General features: G+C 38.6%; 1 protein-coding gene across 1 annotated transcript in view; it reads right to left on the bottom strand.

Moving 5' to 3' along the window:
- Positions 1 to 14,940, bottom strand: part of OOSP2 (oocyte secreted protein 2) — a 62,859-nt gene that overhangs the window by 1,448 nt on the left and 46,471 nt on the right. The window contains exon 3 of the mRNA XM_047693380.1: positions 907 to 1,010. Coding sequence (XP_047549336.1) covers positions 907 to 1,010 — 104 coding nt within the window. The remainder of the gene's footprint in view (positions 1 to 906; positions 1,011 to 14,940) is intronic.

Below are 14,940 nucleotides of genomic sequence, written 5' to 3'. Positions count from 1 at the left end.
TATATAATGTCATTATATAATGTCACTGAGCTGTACATTTGAAAATGGTTAAAATGATAAATTTCAGCTTACATATATTTTACCACAGTAAAAAAATAAAATACCAGGGGTGCCTGGGTGGCTCAGTCTTTTGAGCATCCTACTCTTGATTTTAGCTCGGGTCTTGATCTCAGGGTTGTGAGTTCAAGCCCTGCACTGGGCTCCACATTGGGCATGGAGCCTACTTAAAAAAATTCTCCCCTGCAAAAAAATACTGCACATTTGCTGAGTTCTACCTTCTTTTTTATGTCAACTATTTTCACATATTAAACAAGGAAAAATTTTTTCCAAGATTTATAACTAATAACACTCAATGTAAATATTACAGTGACAAGATTTGTAACTTGTGACATTCAATGTAAATACTAAAGTGTTTCACCACACACCATTTTACTTGGTCTCAAAGTTCACGTGGGGTCCCTCTGGTATTCAATGTCTCAGTTCCACAGAACTACAAGCAAAATGCTTTTAATGATTAGGTTGATAAACCTTTCCTTTCATGTATTCCATGAGTTAGTATTAAAATGAAGAACTTATGTTCCCTTCTATTAACATGGAATTAAACCATGAGATGTATTAAAGTATTAGGACGGAGGAGACACTGAAAAATAGTATCAGGCTTGATTCTTCCATTTATTAAGGCAACTGAGTAATGAGTCTTCTTTGTGGTTCAGTTGTTGCAAAATAACCTCATTATACTAGAATGTATATAAAAAATAAAAGTATTAAGTATTTTTAGGGAGGCTATTTTCACATTTGGACGTATGGTTATGGGTGAATCAAGTCTAAAGTTCATGCTTCTGCAGAAGTATCTTAAGTAAAGGGGAAGCAGATACATCTCAAAGTAGGCTGGTCTATTGGACTCACCTAGAGGCAGAACACTCCAAAGGGATCTTCTGAGGGTCACAATGTAGATTCCGAGGGTTAAAGTACATCTCAGTTTGGAAAAGGAGAGTATCCTCCGCAACAACCTAGGGGAGCACAAAGGTTAAATAGAAGGTACTTCTAGTAACAGGGGAGGCATACACACATTTGAGTAAGAGGTAGAAAACATTTACAATCTCAAAGTTGGCTACTGTCACGATGGTCTGACAACCCACTGGGACAGAAGAGGAGTATTATCTGTAAGAGCGTATTTAAAGTGCCTGGTGGGGGGAAATCTTAATAGTACATAGGAGCAAACCTAAACTGCCAATGAGAGCCATCTTTATGACTCATTAATGGAAAGATTTCCAACAGTTCTCTCAAAAAGGAGGACTTGGAGGTCAAATAACAGAGTGGTTTAAAGTATAAGCTTTGAACGGTAATCATCCTGGTTTGGTGTCTATACTACCATTAACCAGCTTTGCACCCTGGAAACATGGTAAAAGCGCCTTCTAAAGCTTCATTCCATTCTCTCATTTCTAATAGAGCCAACACCTTATTTGTAGGTGACTATTACAGTTAGTCACTGGACAAAATATCTCTGTAGTATGAATATAACCTGTTTGAATAAGGGAATCTATGAAAAGATAATATTCCAGGATAATAATACAGTTGAAGATTTATGCCTAGAAGAATACGTAAGAGACTTTATCCCAGTGAAAATCTACACACATCCTCAAAGCACAGGCAACTCAAATGATCCAACGAATAGGATATACCTTTCCAGGAACTGTGACCTTTCCCATTAGGAGCATCAAAAGGAATTTAAAATTGTCTGCTAAGCTTTAGTAAAATACAAGCATAGCCTAGGGACAACTTAAAATCGGTTTCCTAACCAGTCTAGAATTGCGTGTCATCAGGTCCTATGCACACAGATGTCCCAGTGTCCAGTGAATGATAAGTAAGGAACTGTGGTTTTGTCACCCATAAATTATGATAATTAGAAGCAAAATTTGCTCTTTAAAACAAAACAAGAAAGACAATAATTTTAGTGTGAGGTATAAAGATCTAAAAAACTATTTAGAAGTTATTTTTATAAATAATCACAAGCCTCACCTTTATCCTGATCCCACAGTCATATACAGGGTATATAAAATCATATGCATATGTTTGTATCCGAGTCACAGGGCAACCTGATCCCAGATATAATTCATCAGCAAATATATACAGATTGCTGCTATACCCACATGGGCTAACCGAGATCATCAACCAGTCCATAGAACAACTTACTTTCACTGCAGAAAGAATCATAAGAGAAAATGTCAGATACGTATTTATCTCAGGGAAGAATTCAAAGAATATTCAGCTATGCCCTCTGTGATTAACTAAAAGGTATTTCTTTCTCTGACATAATCAAGGCTTAAAGAACATATAAAAGTCTTCACATCACCATTAGTTTCCAAAATATCTGCATCATTATATCCTCAACTAACTAGACTTCAGTTATTTCACAGGGAAGAAAATCGACACATAAGAATAAGAAAATGACAATCTTCTAGCCCCCTGCCTCCTCTTAAAAAAATTAGATTCCAAAGAGAGTGGTCTACCTAGGGCTAAACATAGGGACAGAAGTAAAATGCAATGCATTCGAATAGAAGAGACATATTCCCAGGAATGCTTTTTGGAGAGGAAGAAGAAAAAGAGTGGGAGAGTATGATCCATATCTGGAGAAACCAGAACCAGAGACAATCAGAGCCATAGAGGAAAGACTCTGAAGAAAGTCCACTGAAGAGAGAAAATCAGTCCTTTAAGAATAATCACTATTTCTAATGGATTAATGTATCCTGTGGAAGTAAAATTGTGCTGGATTCTGACCAAGTATGACAGATGAACATTAACCACAGTTTCTAACATGACACTGAGCAAGCCATTCAGTGTCAGAGGGACTAATTGTCTAATATCTTCTTTCCTATAGGATTGGTGCTCACTTACATGTCCATTACAAATTAATAATAAAAAGCCAGAATTCACAAAGAAAAGAGTGGCTAGAGGTTCAAACCTTGACTAGGAAAGCTCCTAAAAGAGTAATAGGAGACCTTGGAACACATCCAGGATATTCTTAAATGCTTTTAGGATCTAAATCTTCCCAGCATGAAAAAACATTCCTATGTCACAAGCAAGAGATTCCAACATTATTTAAGCCTGTAAGTTCTTGGTCTTTACAGATAAATCATCAAGAAAGTAAGAAAATTCAGGGAGATGTTTTGAGGGGAAAAGTAGCATTGGAGAAGGCAGATGATCTACATTAGTGGTAGTAAGCTCCAAATGGCTCCATGTGTTTGAAATATTATCCTAGCGTCACCTAGATAAGATTATCAGGAAGATCCTTCCCAAAGGAAGAAAAGAGTTCCAACAGTTGATTAAAGATGGATTTGAAAGGTAAGTAGACATGGACATACAGGAAGGCTGGGCCTCCGGCTTCATTTTTTTTTTTTTCACACTATATTAGGGTCATTTCAGTCTGACATCATGAGGTCATGTCTCAAGTGACTGAGAAATTATTTGAGGGAAAGCCTGAGGAGCACGAGTAGCTGCTACACAAATTGGGTGAAACAGAATCTTCCTTGAACCCCAGGATCATGGATCACAGCCAGGTATCAATGCCCTCTTACCCTGACCCCAGATGGCCCTGATGCCCTGCTCCCCCTAACCCCAGATGGTCCCAATGCCTTGAGTCCCCCTCTACAGATGGTCCCAGTGCTCTGCTCTGCCCCCTCCACTGCAGATGGCCTCAGTATATAGACTCCAGTCTTCTTTGCCGAAAGTATTTCTCTTGTATCTAATTGTAAGGTCCGATCTCTTTGAGAGAAGCGTCCCTGAAGGGAAAGTGACCACAACCCTTCCAAGGAAGTGTTCTCCAGAGCTGGCCATTTACCACAGATACTCTCAGCGCAAGGCCAAGTCAAGGCAGCAAGGAGCGTCCAGACCCCTAAAGCCACAGAGAACTTCATCTGAGCAGACCCCCAGCCAGCACTTCTCAGGAAACAGGAAGAGGGGCCGGCCTTAAGTGAATATGTGTGGCATCCCACTCTCAGCTGCCTTCATTTTCCTACTGATTTAGAGAGCCCCTGGGGCACTCTCACAGTGTCAACCACCTAAAATCTACAATTCTCCAGACTCTCCAAACACTGAATCTCCAGGAAGCATATCAGGCAAAAAGTGCTGTTTGATGAGGGTGTCTGCCTGAGGCCTGTTGAGATGGCCTGGGAGGCTGGTATGGCCCACAACACTTCCAATAAATGCTAAATTGTAGGAACCTGTTTCTGCTAGGTGATTTTTTTTCAGGTGTCCTTCTAATAAGCAGAATAGCCTAAATCATATATATGTGAAATCAAAAGATATTTCTTTCCTTTTTTTCTCCAGGTTTAGCTGGAAGAAATCAGCAGCAGAGATACCCAAGTGACTTGCCCAGAAATAAACATCCCCAGGAGGAGACAAGGACCTAAAGAAAACCAGCTTTCTTGGCATCAAGTAAACCCACAAATCCATCTTTGTTGATTCTTCCATAAATTAATGTTTTAGTTACTTTAGTGAGGCCAAGCCTTAAAAGTATATGCTTATAAGAGAACAAGGGAAGATTTCTCAGAAGAGAGAAATATATATATATATACAGTCATATATTTTTCACCCTTGTGTGTATGTATACACACACACGTATACATATATATGCATATGTATATATAATTATTTGCATATGTACATATGTATATAAATATATATACATTTGTATGTGTGTGTATGCACATGTATATGATTATTTATGTATATAATAGATATATTCATTTCAGTACTCAGTTGGAATAAAAGTTCCAGCTAAGCGTTTTTATTGTATTTTCTAAAAATGTCAGTTGTGACAAGAATGTGACTTGTAATTTTAAAGTGAACTTGGAGATCAAGGCTCACAATAAATAAAATTCCAAGCATCTGAACTGAAGGCCTATTATTGATTTTTTTGACAACTGAATTAGATTCTCAATCTGCTATCAAATAAGTACATGCACAGGGCTTCTTTATGTGTCATGAAAAGGACTTTTGTTCCCAACATCCCCTTCTTTCAGGGACACGGAAATCTCTCAAGCTGAGACCCACATGGTGTTCTGTCTGCATCTGGAAAGTGGGGAGAACCCAGACACCAATTACAAAAAGGAAGAGTGTTGAAGAAAGACAGAGACAAGTCCACATGTTGTTTTTTTGTCTTTCATTTTCTTTTCATTTTTTTTTACTTTCTCCTGATGTTAACATTTCTATGATCTAAAATTCATAAGCTTTAAGTTATCTTTTAAATCATTCCAGGGATGCCTGGGTGGCTCAGTCGGTTAAGTATCTGCCTTCTACTCGGGTCATGATTTCAGGGTCCTGGGATGGAGCCTTGGGCTCCCTGCTCAGCATGGAATTTGCTTCTCCCTCTGCCCTTCCCCCTGCTTATGTTTTTTTCTCTCTATCTCTCAAATAAATAAATGAAATCTTTTTAAAAAGTAATTTTAATCATTCCAATGCAAGCATTTAATATTGTTCCAGAAGGCATCAGAGTCCACTGGTGAAGAGCTTAACCTCTGGAAGCATAGATCAGTTTCTCTACTCTCTGTTTATTCAAGTTTGGGAAAGTTAAACAAGCTAAGGCTCACATTCACACTCTGTAAAAAGGAGGTATAATAATATTATTTCCCTTGTAAGTTTATTGTGAATATTAAAAGGGATAACAAATGTAAGCAGTCTAGCCAAAGTTAATAGTGTACAAGAAATACATATAAAAACAAAGTAGAGGCGCCTGAGTGGCTCAGTCTCTTGAGCATCCTAGTCTCAATTTTGGCTCAGGTTGTGGGATTGAGCCTGGCTCAGTTCTTGAGAACTAAGATTCTTTCTCCCTCCCTCTTCCCCTCCCCCTCCAGCTCATGCTCTCTCTCTCTCTCTCTCTCCCTCTCTCAAAACACACACACACACACACACACACACAAACCTAACATAAATAGTGTACAAAAGTACATATGTTCGCCTCAAACTTAAGCACAGTGAGTTCAGGTTTCCCAAGGAAACATTACAGACTGGAAGAGAGTGGGATGATCTATTCAAAGTGCTGAAAGACAAAAACTGAAGGTTTGCTGTATTTGTTACTCCCAAAGGACTTCTCAAATTATTATGCTGAATTATAATTTTTAAAGATGCTGGATTCAATACCATAGTGTTCCAATACTATAGATTTCTTTTTTTGTGTTTTTTTTTATTTTTTATAAACATATAATGTATTTTTATCCCCAGGGGTACAGGTCTGTGAATCGCCAGGTTTATACACTTCACAGCACTCACCATAGCACATACCCTCCCCAATGTCCATAACCCCACCACCCTCTCCTTCTGCCCTCCCCCCAGCAACCCTCAGTTTGTTTTGTGAGATTAAGAGTCACTGAGGATTTGTCTCCCTCCTGATCCCATCTTGTTTCATTTATTCTTTTCCTAACCCCCAAGCCCCCCATGTTGCATCTCCATTTCCTCATATCAGGGAGATCATATGATAGTTGTCTTTCTCTGATTGACTTATTTCACTAAGCATGATACCCTCTAGTTCCATCCATGTCATCGCAAATGGCAAGATTTCATTTCTTTTGATGGCTACATAGTATTCCACCATGTATATATACCACATCTTCTTTATCCATTCATCTGCTGATGGACATCTAGGTTCTTTCCATAACTTGGCTATTGTGGACATTGCTGCTATAAACATTTGGGTGCACGTGCCCCTTTGGATCACTACATTTGTATCTTTAGGGTAAATACCCAGTAGTGCAATTGCCGGGTCATAGGGTAGTTCTATTTTCAACTTTTTGAGGAACCTCCATGCTGTTTTCCAGAGTGGTTGCACCAGCTTGCATTCCCACCAACAGTGTAGGAGGGTTCCCCTTTCTCTGCATCCTCACCAGCATCTGTCATTTCCTGACTTGTTAATTTTAGCCATTCTGACTGGTGTGAGGTGGTATCTCATTGCGGTTTTGATTTGTATTTCCCTGATGCCGAGTGATGTGGAGCACTTTTTCATGCGTCTGTTTGCCATCTGGATGTCTTCTTTGCAGAAATGTCTGTTCATGTCCTCTGCCCATTTCTTGATTGGATTATTTGTTCTTTGGGTGTTGAGTTTGCTAAGTTCTTTATAGATTTTGGACACTAGCCCTTTATCTGCTATGTCATTTGCAAATATCTTCTCCCATTCTGTCAGTTGTCTTTTGTTTTTTTAACTGTTTCCTTTGCTGTGCAAAAGCTTTTGATCTGAATCTATCAAAATCCTAGAGAAGAACATAGGCAGTAACCTCTTCGACATCGGCCACGGCAGCTTCTTTCAAGACATGTCTCCAAAGGCAAAGGAAACAAAAGCGAAAATGAACTGTTGGGACTTCATCAAGATAAAAAGCTTCTGCACAGCAAAAGAAGCAGTCAACAAAACCAAGAGGCAACCCACGGAATGGGAGAAGATATTCATAAATGACACTACAGACAAAGGGCTGATATCCAAGATCTATAAAGAACTCCTCAAATTCAACACTCAAAAAACAGATACATGTCAAAAAATGGGCAGAAGGCATGAACAGACATGTCTCCAAAGAAGACATACAAATGGCTAATAGACACATGAATTTGTTCCATAAACAATATTTTTCTATACATTTATATTCATACATGGGACAACAGTTTTTGGAATCTGCTATTGTGGCCAGTTACTATGAATTGAGAAGATATCTGATGCCTTTTTTTTTTTAAGAGTTTAAGATTGTGTATGAAATGTGAGAATTTTCCTTTGTTTACATTTAGAAAAACTTGCTTGAATATATCCTATTCCAACACCATTTTACTGATAGATATGTGATGAGTTCTAAGTTCTCTGTCTCTTTAAACTTTCTGTCTTTTGAATGCAGCTACCAACATTTTACATAAAAAGTAATCATTGAAACCTCAAAAAAAGAATTTTTAATTTCCTCTATATTAATTTATGTTCTTATTTATCATAGTTTCTTTTTCTTTGTAAAACCTGAGTTCCATTTAATTGATTTGTTTCTTTTTTTCTATGCAGTTACTTCTCTAGCAAGGGGGAAGTTCCTATATATTTAATTCTTTGGAAGTTTTATTTTTATTTGTTTTAAAGTTCACAAGATTACCTCTGTGTCAGGGTCTCCAAAACCATCCCCTGTTTTGATGATTTGCTAGGAGGACTTGGCATATATCATAGCATAGTCATATCACACCATGACTTAGTACAGCAAAAGGATACAGAGCGAAGGAAAGGTGCATGATCCAGAGTCCAAATGAAACAGGTGCAAGCTTCCAAGGGTTCTCTCCCAGTGGAGGCACACGAGATGTGCTTAATTCCTCCTGCAGTGAGTTGTGGCGACGTGCGAAATGTTGTCTACCAAGGAAGGTCATTATATACTGAGTATATTATATACTGAGTATTCAGCACTCAGGGTGTTTATCAGGGACCAATCACATCACCATCCTCTGCCTAGCACATACCAAAATTTAACATTCTGGAAGGAAAACAAGTGTCAAACACATAATTTGCACAAATAATTGAGGCACAAGGAGCCTCTGTCATCAGAGTGGCAGGAACTCACCCCAAATCCAAATTCCCCAGTGCAAAATTCCCTTGCAAGCTGGACTTTCTTAGTAGAGCCATCTCAAGTCTGCTATATTTCAATCTACTCTGGGTACCTGTGAATTGTGTTTTTCTACCATCTGGAGCTAATTTCTATCTGTCGTAGGCAGAATTCTAATGATGCTTTCTGTAATTGATTCAATCAAACATTAATCTAGGTATTGCTGTAAGGGACTTTACAGATATAATTAAGATCAAGGACTTTAAAGTAGTGAGATTAACCTGGATTTTTCTGAGTGACCCCATCTAATTACATAAATCCTTAAAGCAGAGAACTTTCTCTGGCTAGAAGCAAAAGAGAGGTCACCTCCGAAGGGGATGTCAGTAAGATCTGAAGACTGTGAAGAACTCAGCCTGCTATCATTGTCTTTGAGAGGGTCCACAAGAGAAGGAATGTGGGAGGTCTCTAGTGACCTCCAGCTGACAGCCAGCAAAGGAAACAGACTTTAGTCCTATGACTACATGAAATCAAATGATGCCAACATCCTAGATCAGCCTGCAGACAAGGTCTCCCCAAGATTCTCCAGAAGAAACAGCCCTGCAGAAAACCTGATTTGAACTTGGTGAGACTCCAAGCAGAGAACCCAAATGAACCACGTAGTGCCTACACTCCAACCGTACAAAGTATGGGATAATAAATGGGTGCGATCTTCAGGTGCTAAATTCATGGTAATTAGTTACAACAACAGCAATAAACTAATACACAGTCTGTATTCTCTTACAAGGAATAGACTACATTTTTCCAATGTTTTGTGATAATTTCAGATTTTATTTCTAGATTTTATATTCCAATATGAAATTTAGGCCAAAGAATAAATTTGGCTGATATATTCACCTTCTAACATTTATTTGCATTTACCCTTTTTGAGCACATATTTTAATAATTTTTTAGAGGGGATCTGTATGTTATTTACTGTAACCCTTATTTTGTTTTGTTGTTGCTCATTCTTACATGTTTAGGGGGTGTCTAAGGTTAAAAATACTGTAAGATTATATATTTATCTTAATCTTCTTTTTTGCCCTTCATAGATGAACTCTAATTAGCCTGAACATAGGAGGGAAATGATCTAAATAAAATTTTGTCAGAATTTTAATACTATTATTCCATACAGCTGTAGCACCCAAAATTGCAGAAAATTCTGATACAATTTAACAACATTTTATAATGTGTGGTTTGCTGCAAATTTGAGAATACTCAGTTTGTCTATAAATGCAAGAAAACAAGAAAGGATTAAAATTCCTAAGACATGAGCAAGCAAGAAGTTTGTGAAACATAGTGGGAATTAATGGGAATTAATTAATTAATTAATTAATAGAGAATTAATTACCTAACCAGAGGTTGTATGGTATATGTGCTGGAAGGCTGGTTTGTACAAACACATCCTGAATACCCTTGTTAATCACTATCTTGAGAATGTAGAGATCCCGTCTTCCCTCTATATTCAATCAAGCAGAATGTGCAGAAATTCATGTTCAGTATTCAAGGTCAGGGACTCCCAGCGTGGCCAAGCCAGAACATCTCCCTTGTAAGGAAGTGTTCAGATGGCAGGATGTGGCCTCCTTGGAAGGCTGGCCGTACGAGGACGGGAAAGCCTATAAAGAGTTGCTAGGCTAAGTTGCTACACAGATCCCAGCAGCAGATCCTTTGTCCAGTCCACCTCCTGGAACCTTGAATGTAAGTTCACCCAATAAACCTATGTCTTGGTCTCTGTTTTCAGATCTTCTCTTCACCCTCACCTGATCGTCACCCACCTTTGGCTTAGAGTCTGCAGGAGGGACGGGGTTTGGGGGGGTGCAGCACAGAATCATGGTGAGGATGGACAGAATAAACAGAAAATGCAGTGGAACAAAGAAGAATGAACCTGACATTTGTTAGCTGTTAGCAGGTTACCGATCAGCAGTGTTAAGGTTAAAATTAAAACTGCCGGTTACTTTACCAGCAAAAGATGGGTTTACTCAGGAATAGCAGAACAAGAAAGAATACAGAACTATAGGCAAGTCTGGAGAACAATGGAGAGGAACACTCTTTCATAGACGAAGAAGGGCGGTTGGGCAGGCTGCTATAAAACAAGACCTTTGGAGCAACCTGGGACTCCAAGTACAGTGAGTTTCCATTGGCTGAGTTGTGACTGTCTCACTGTCAGGACTGTTGCTGGAGGAAGCCAAACGACTTTCTGACCCCTGCTGGGGACAGTAATGCCTAGTAGCTAAAGTATCTAATGCAAGGTTGCAAGGTCTCTCTCTTCCTGTTGGATTCCCAATTGACAAGGAGTGGTAGGGCGTGAGACCGCCCCCTCCCTTCTGAAGCTCCCAGCTCCATTTTAGTGAGAGTTCCTTGCATGAATTTTCATACCAGGTTATTAAAAAACAAATCCCCAAAGTCAACGGCTATATTAATATGTTTTAAAAAATCACCCCCACTGCTCGAAATTATCACCATCCAAAATTCCCTGTTTCTCTTACAATAATTAAGACTATAAATCAACACAGAAAGCACGAGGAGCCCTCTTAACATGCCAGAAACCTTCCTTGCTTCAGATCTCAAACCAAGGTACCACAGGAAAAAGAAATCAAGGAGGTGAGCCTCTTCAAGTGTTTGTAAATCTCTTGCCTCTTCAGCTGTGGGTGGTGACCTAGCATTCTAGAAAGTACCCTCGGCACAGTTTTGGCTTTTCCTTCTTATAGCTGAAGTTTTTATAATTCTATTTTTTAAATTATTTTTATTAACATATAATGTATTACTTGCCCCAGGGGTACAGGCCTATGAATCATCAGGCTTACACATTTCACAGCACTCACCATAGCACACACCCTCCCCAATGTCCATAACCCAGCCGCCCTATCCCTATCCTCCACCCCCCAGCCACCTTCAGTTTGTTTTGAGAGATGAAGAGTGTCTTATGGTTTGTCTCCCTCCCGACCCCATCTTGTAGTTTTTATAATTCTAAGTAAGAAAAAAAGTCAGGAGGGAGAATGTGAGAAGTGATTCTAGACTATAGCCCCACACACCCGTCATGTCTTCCCCAAACACACGGATGTGTCTGAGACTGTGTCTCACCTAATATTTGATACGTTTGATTGGACTGTTAAAGTAGGGCTTTGCAAGATGCTTTGAGGGATCCTCGTGGGTGATACAGAAATATCCCTTATGAATTCATTGAAAATACTGCAATTTATATTTACTCTGGATTCTCATGTAAAGAAGCCAATGTCCCTGCCTCCCAGCCAATGATTCAGACCCACTAAACTGGGACAAGATGTGCTAATCTATACTTGTAACCAGCTCCACGAGATTCTGACAAACTCACAGAATCGTGGTCTAAGTTTGGAAAAACACTGCTTTCTGATTTAATCTTCCTCTACCAAAAGGCGTCTTATTATGAATGTACATTCTTGGGAGGGCTGACAAAAGGTACTCATAGAGCACTTTTGTCCAATTAAAACTAGTGCAAAATCTTGAGACAAAGGGATTGTGGATAGGGATAACAACCTGGTTCTGTTATTTTGGCAAAAACCAACCTTTAAGAAGCTCCATCTCAGAAGTAAAAGCTTAATAAATTAACCATTAGAAATTATATATGTGTCACATGGATTGCCTCAGCTTCTAAAGGCAGGATAGGGATGCCTGGGTGGCTCAGTCAGTTAAGCTGCTGCCTTCAGCTCAAGTCATGATTCCAGAGTCTGGGGATTGAGTCCCACATCAGGCTCCTTCCTCTCAGGGAGCCTGCTTCTCTCTCTTCCTCTGCCTGCTTGTGCATGCTTTCTCTTGCTGATAAATAAATAAAACCTTAAAAAAAAAAAAAGGCAGGATAATTGTTGGTGAGCATTGTCAAATTTAGGTATAGGAATCTCCAGGATTATGAATTGATATAACAAAGGACACCAAAACAGTACACCTGTCATCATAAGAAGCCTCAAGGCTAAGTCTGTTCTACAAAATATTTTTACTGCATTTTAAGTTCTTTAAAGTCAACAGGAATTTATTTTAGGTGTCATTGCTTAAGTTATATTTGGGCATGAGAGCCTTTCAGCAGATTAAATATGCAATTCCTATTTGTGAATTATATTTCAATATAGTGGGAAAAATCCTTCTCTTTTAAAACCTGGGGGGAAAAAAGGATCTGAATTTTAACAATATCCCCAGCTGACGGGCATGCATTTTGAAGTTTGAGAAGCAACGGAACAGTGAATGGGTAAGAGCATCAGACTGGGGTTTGAATGCTGAATGTGCCCCTTACTAGCTCTATAATCTTGGGCTGGTTATTTAACTCCAAACTCTGAGTTCCTCATCCATAACATGGTGACAATAACGGCTCTGAGGGTAGTGTGAGGATTAGATAAGATTATGCTCCATATCTGGCACATTGTATGTACTCCAAAAACGTGTACAACTAAACATGTACAACTAGCTAAACGTGTACAACTCTTGTTATTGTCCTAGTTGGAAGCTTTTTTCCCCCACATGGACCACTGTGATAACTTCTTGCCTGTTTTTCTAGTCTTGGGACTATCCCCATTCATCCCGTCACAGACTCCAGTGCCAGCTCTTTTCACTAGCAAAGAGTTTATTGTGATACTGCTCTCCTCCAAAAGCTTCAGGCCATCTCATTGCATTTATATACCCCTCACTGCAGTCGTGAGCCACAATTCTTTGCATGAAATCCACAGCCTGCTACACTATGAGCCCAGCCCAGAGAGAATGATACGGTGGATTGAAGGAACCCTTGAGTTGGGAGCTTCAAATTTTTGCCCTTGTTTTAACAAAAATGAGCTGTTTGACTTTGTGTACTCTCTTCAGGCTCCAATTTTCTAACGCATACAATCAAATAATTTGGTTAATAGTTTTACCAAGGACTTTTACACCTAGCAATGAATGAGGCTGGAAATTAAACCTGTTCTATGGACACACCAGGAATAATTTAATAAAGTGGTATAATATAAAGCCAACATACAAAAATCATTGACATTTCCATATACTAGCAAGCCATCTGGAAAGAAAATCAAGAAAATAATCTCATTTCCAATACCAATTAACAGAATAAAATAGAAACTCCTTGTCATATCCAAGGCTATGAAAACTTACCACTATGTTTTCTTTGAAGGATTTTATAATTTTAGCTCCCACATTTAGGTCTTTGGTACATGTGGAGCTAAATTTTATGTATGATAAGCAGTAGGATTCCAGCTTCATTCTTATGCATATAGACATCCTGTTGCCCAGCACCATTTGCCAAGAGATTATTCTTTCTTTATTTAGTGATCTTGGCATCCTTGCTGCAAATCAGTTGATCACAGATGTAATGGATTTATTTTTGGATTCTCAATTCTATTCCATTCATCTATATGTTTATCCCTATGCCAGTAACATAGTTTTGATTACTATACCTTTGTAGTGTGTTTTGAAATTGGGACGTGTATATCATCTCAGTTTATTCTTTTTCAGGATGTTTTGGCTATTTGGGATTTCCATATGAGTTTTAGGACCAGTTTTCCCATTTCTCTTTTTTTAAAATGCCACTGAGATCCTAATAAGGATTGTATTCAATCTATAGATTGCTTGGGAGCGGGGGGAGTACTGTCTTCTCAATAATATAAATTTTCCAATCCATGAACACAGAACTTATTTGGTCTTTAGTTCCTTTCAGCAGTGTTTTGTAGTTTTGAGTTGGTATCTTATCTACTCCTACACCAATATCACACTATCTTGATGATAATCAATTTACAGTTTGTCTTGATATTAGGTATAGTAAGTCCCACATATACTCTGAGAATGCTTTGACTATATTTGGTCAATTGCCTGCCCATAATTTCTTGAAATTTGCACTTCCTTATATTTTTCTGTATTTTATTTATGCTTTTAAACAACATTTTAAGTGTACAGTATGGGGTGGTTAACTATAAGCATGTTTTACAATAAATCTCTAGAACTTTTTCATCTACTGTTCCTTTATTTCCAAAAACTGCTTTCCAAGTTTAAGTTTAAAAGAGAAAATCTGATGTGGGGGTGCCAGCGTGGCTCAGTCACTTGGGCATTTGACTCTTGACCTCAGCTCAGGTCTTGATCATGGGGTTGTAAGTTCAAGGCCTGTGTTGGGCTCCATGCTGGGTCCGTGGAGCCTACCTTAAAGAAAGTGTGATTTGACCAGTATTGGAATGAATCTATAATGCATGGCTTTAGTTCATGAATATAATATCTCATCTTTTTTTAGGTCTTTTTAGGTTTAAGCAGGAAGCTTGATAATTTTCTTTTTGGAGTCCTTGCATATTTTTTTCAGGTTTATTCATAAGTATTTGATATTTTCATGCTATTGGAATTATATTATTTCTCTTACCTG

The sequence above is a fragment of the Lutra lutra genome, chromosome 10 (assembly GCF_902655055.1).
Source record: "Lutra lutra chromosome 10, mLutLut1.2, whole genome shotgun sequence".
NCBI lineage: Eukaryota > Metazoa > Chordata > Mammalia > Carnivora > Mustelidae > Lutra > Lutra lutra.
Note: the sequence above shows the minus strand (reverse complement) of the source record. Positions and strands in the feature narration are given on the sequence as shown.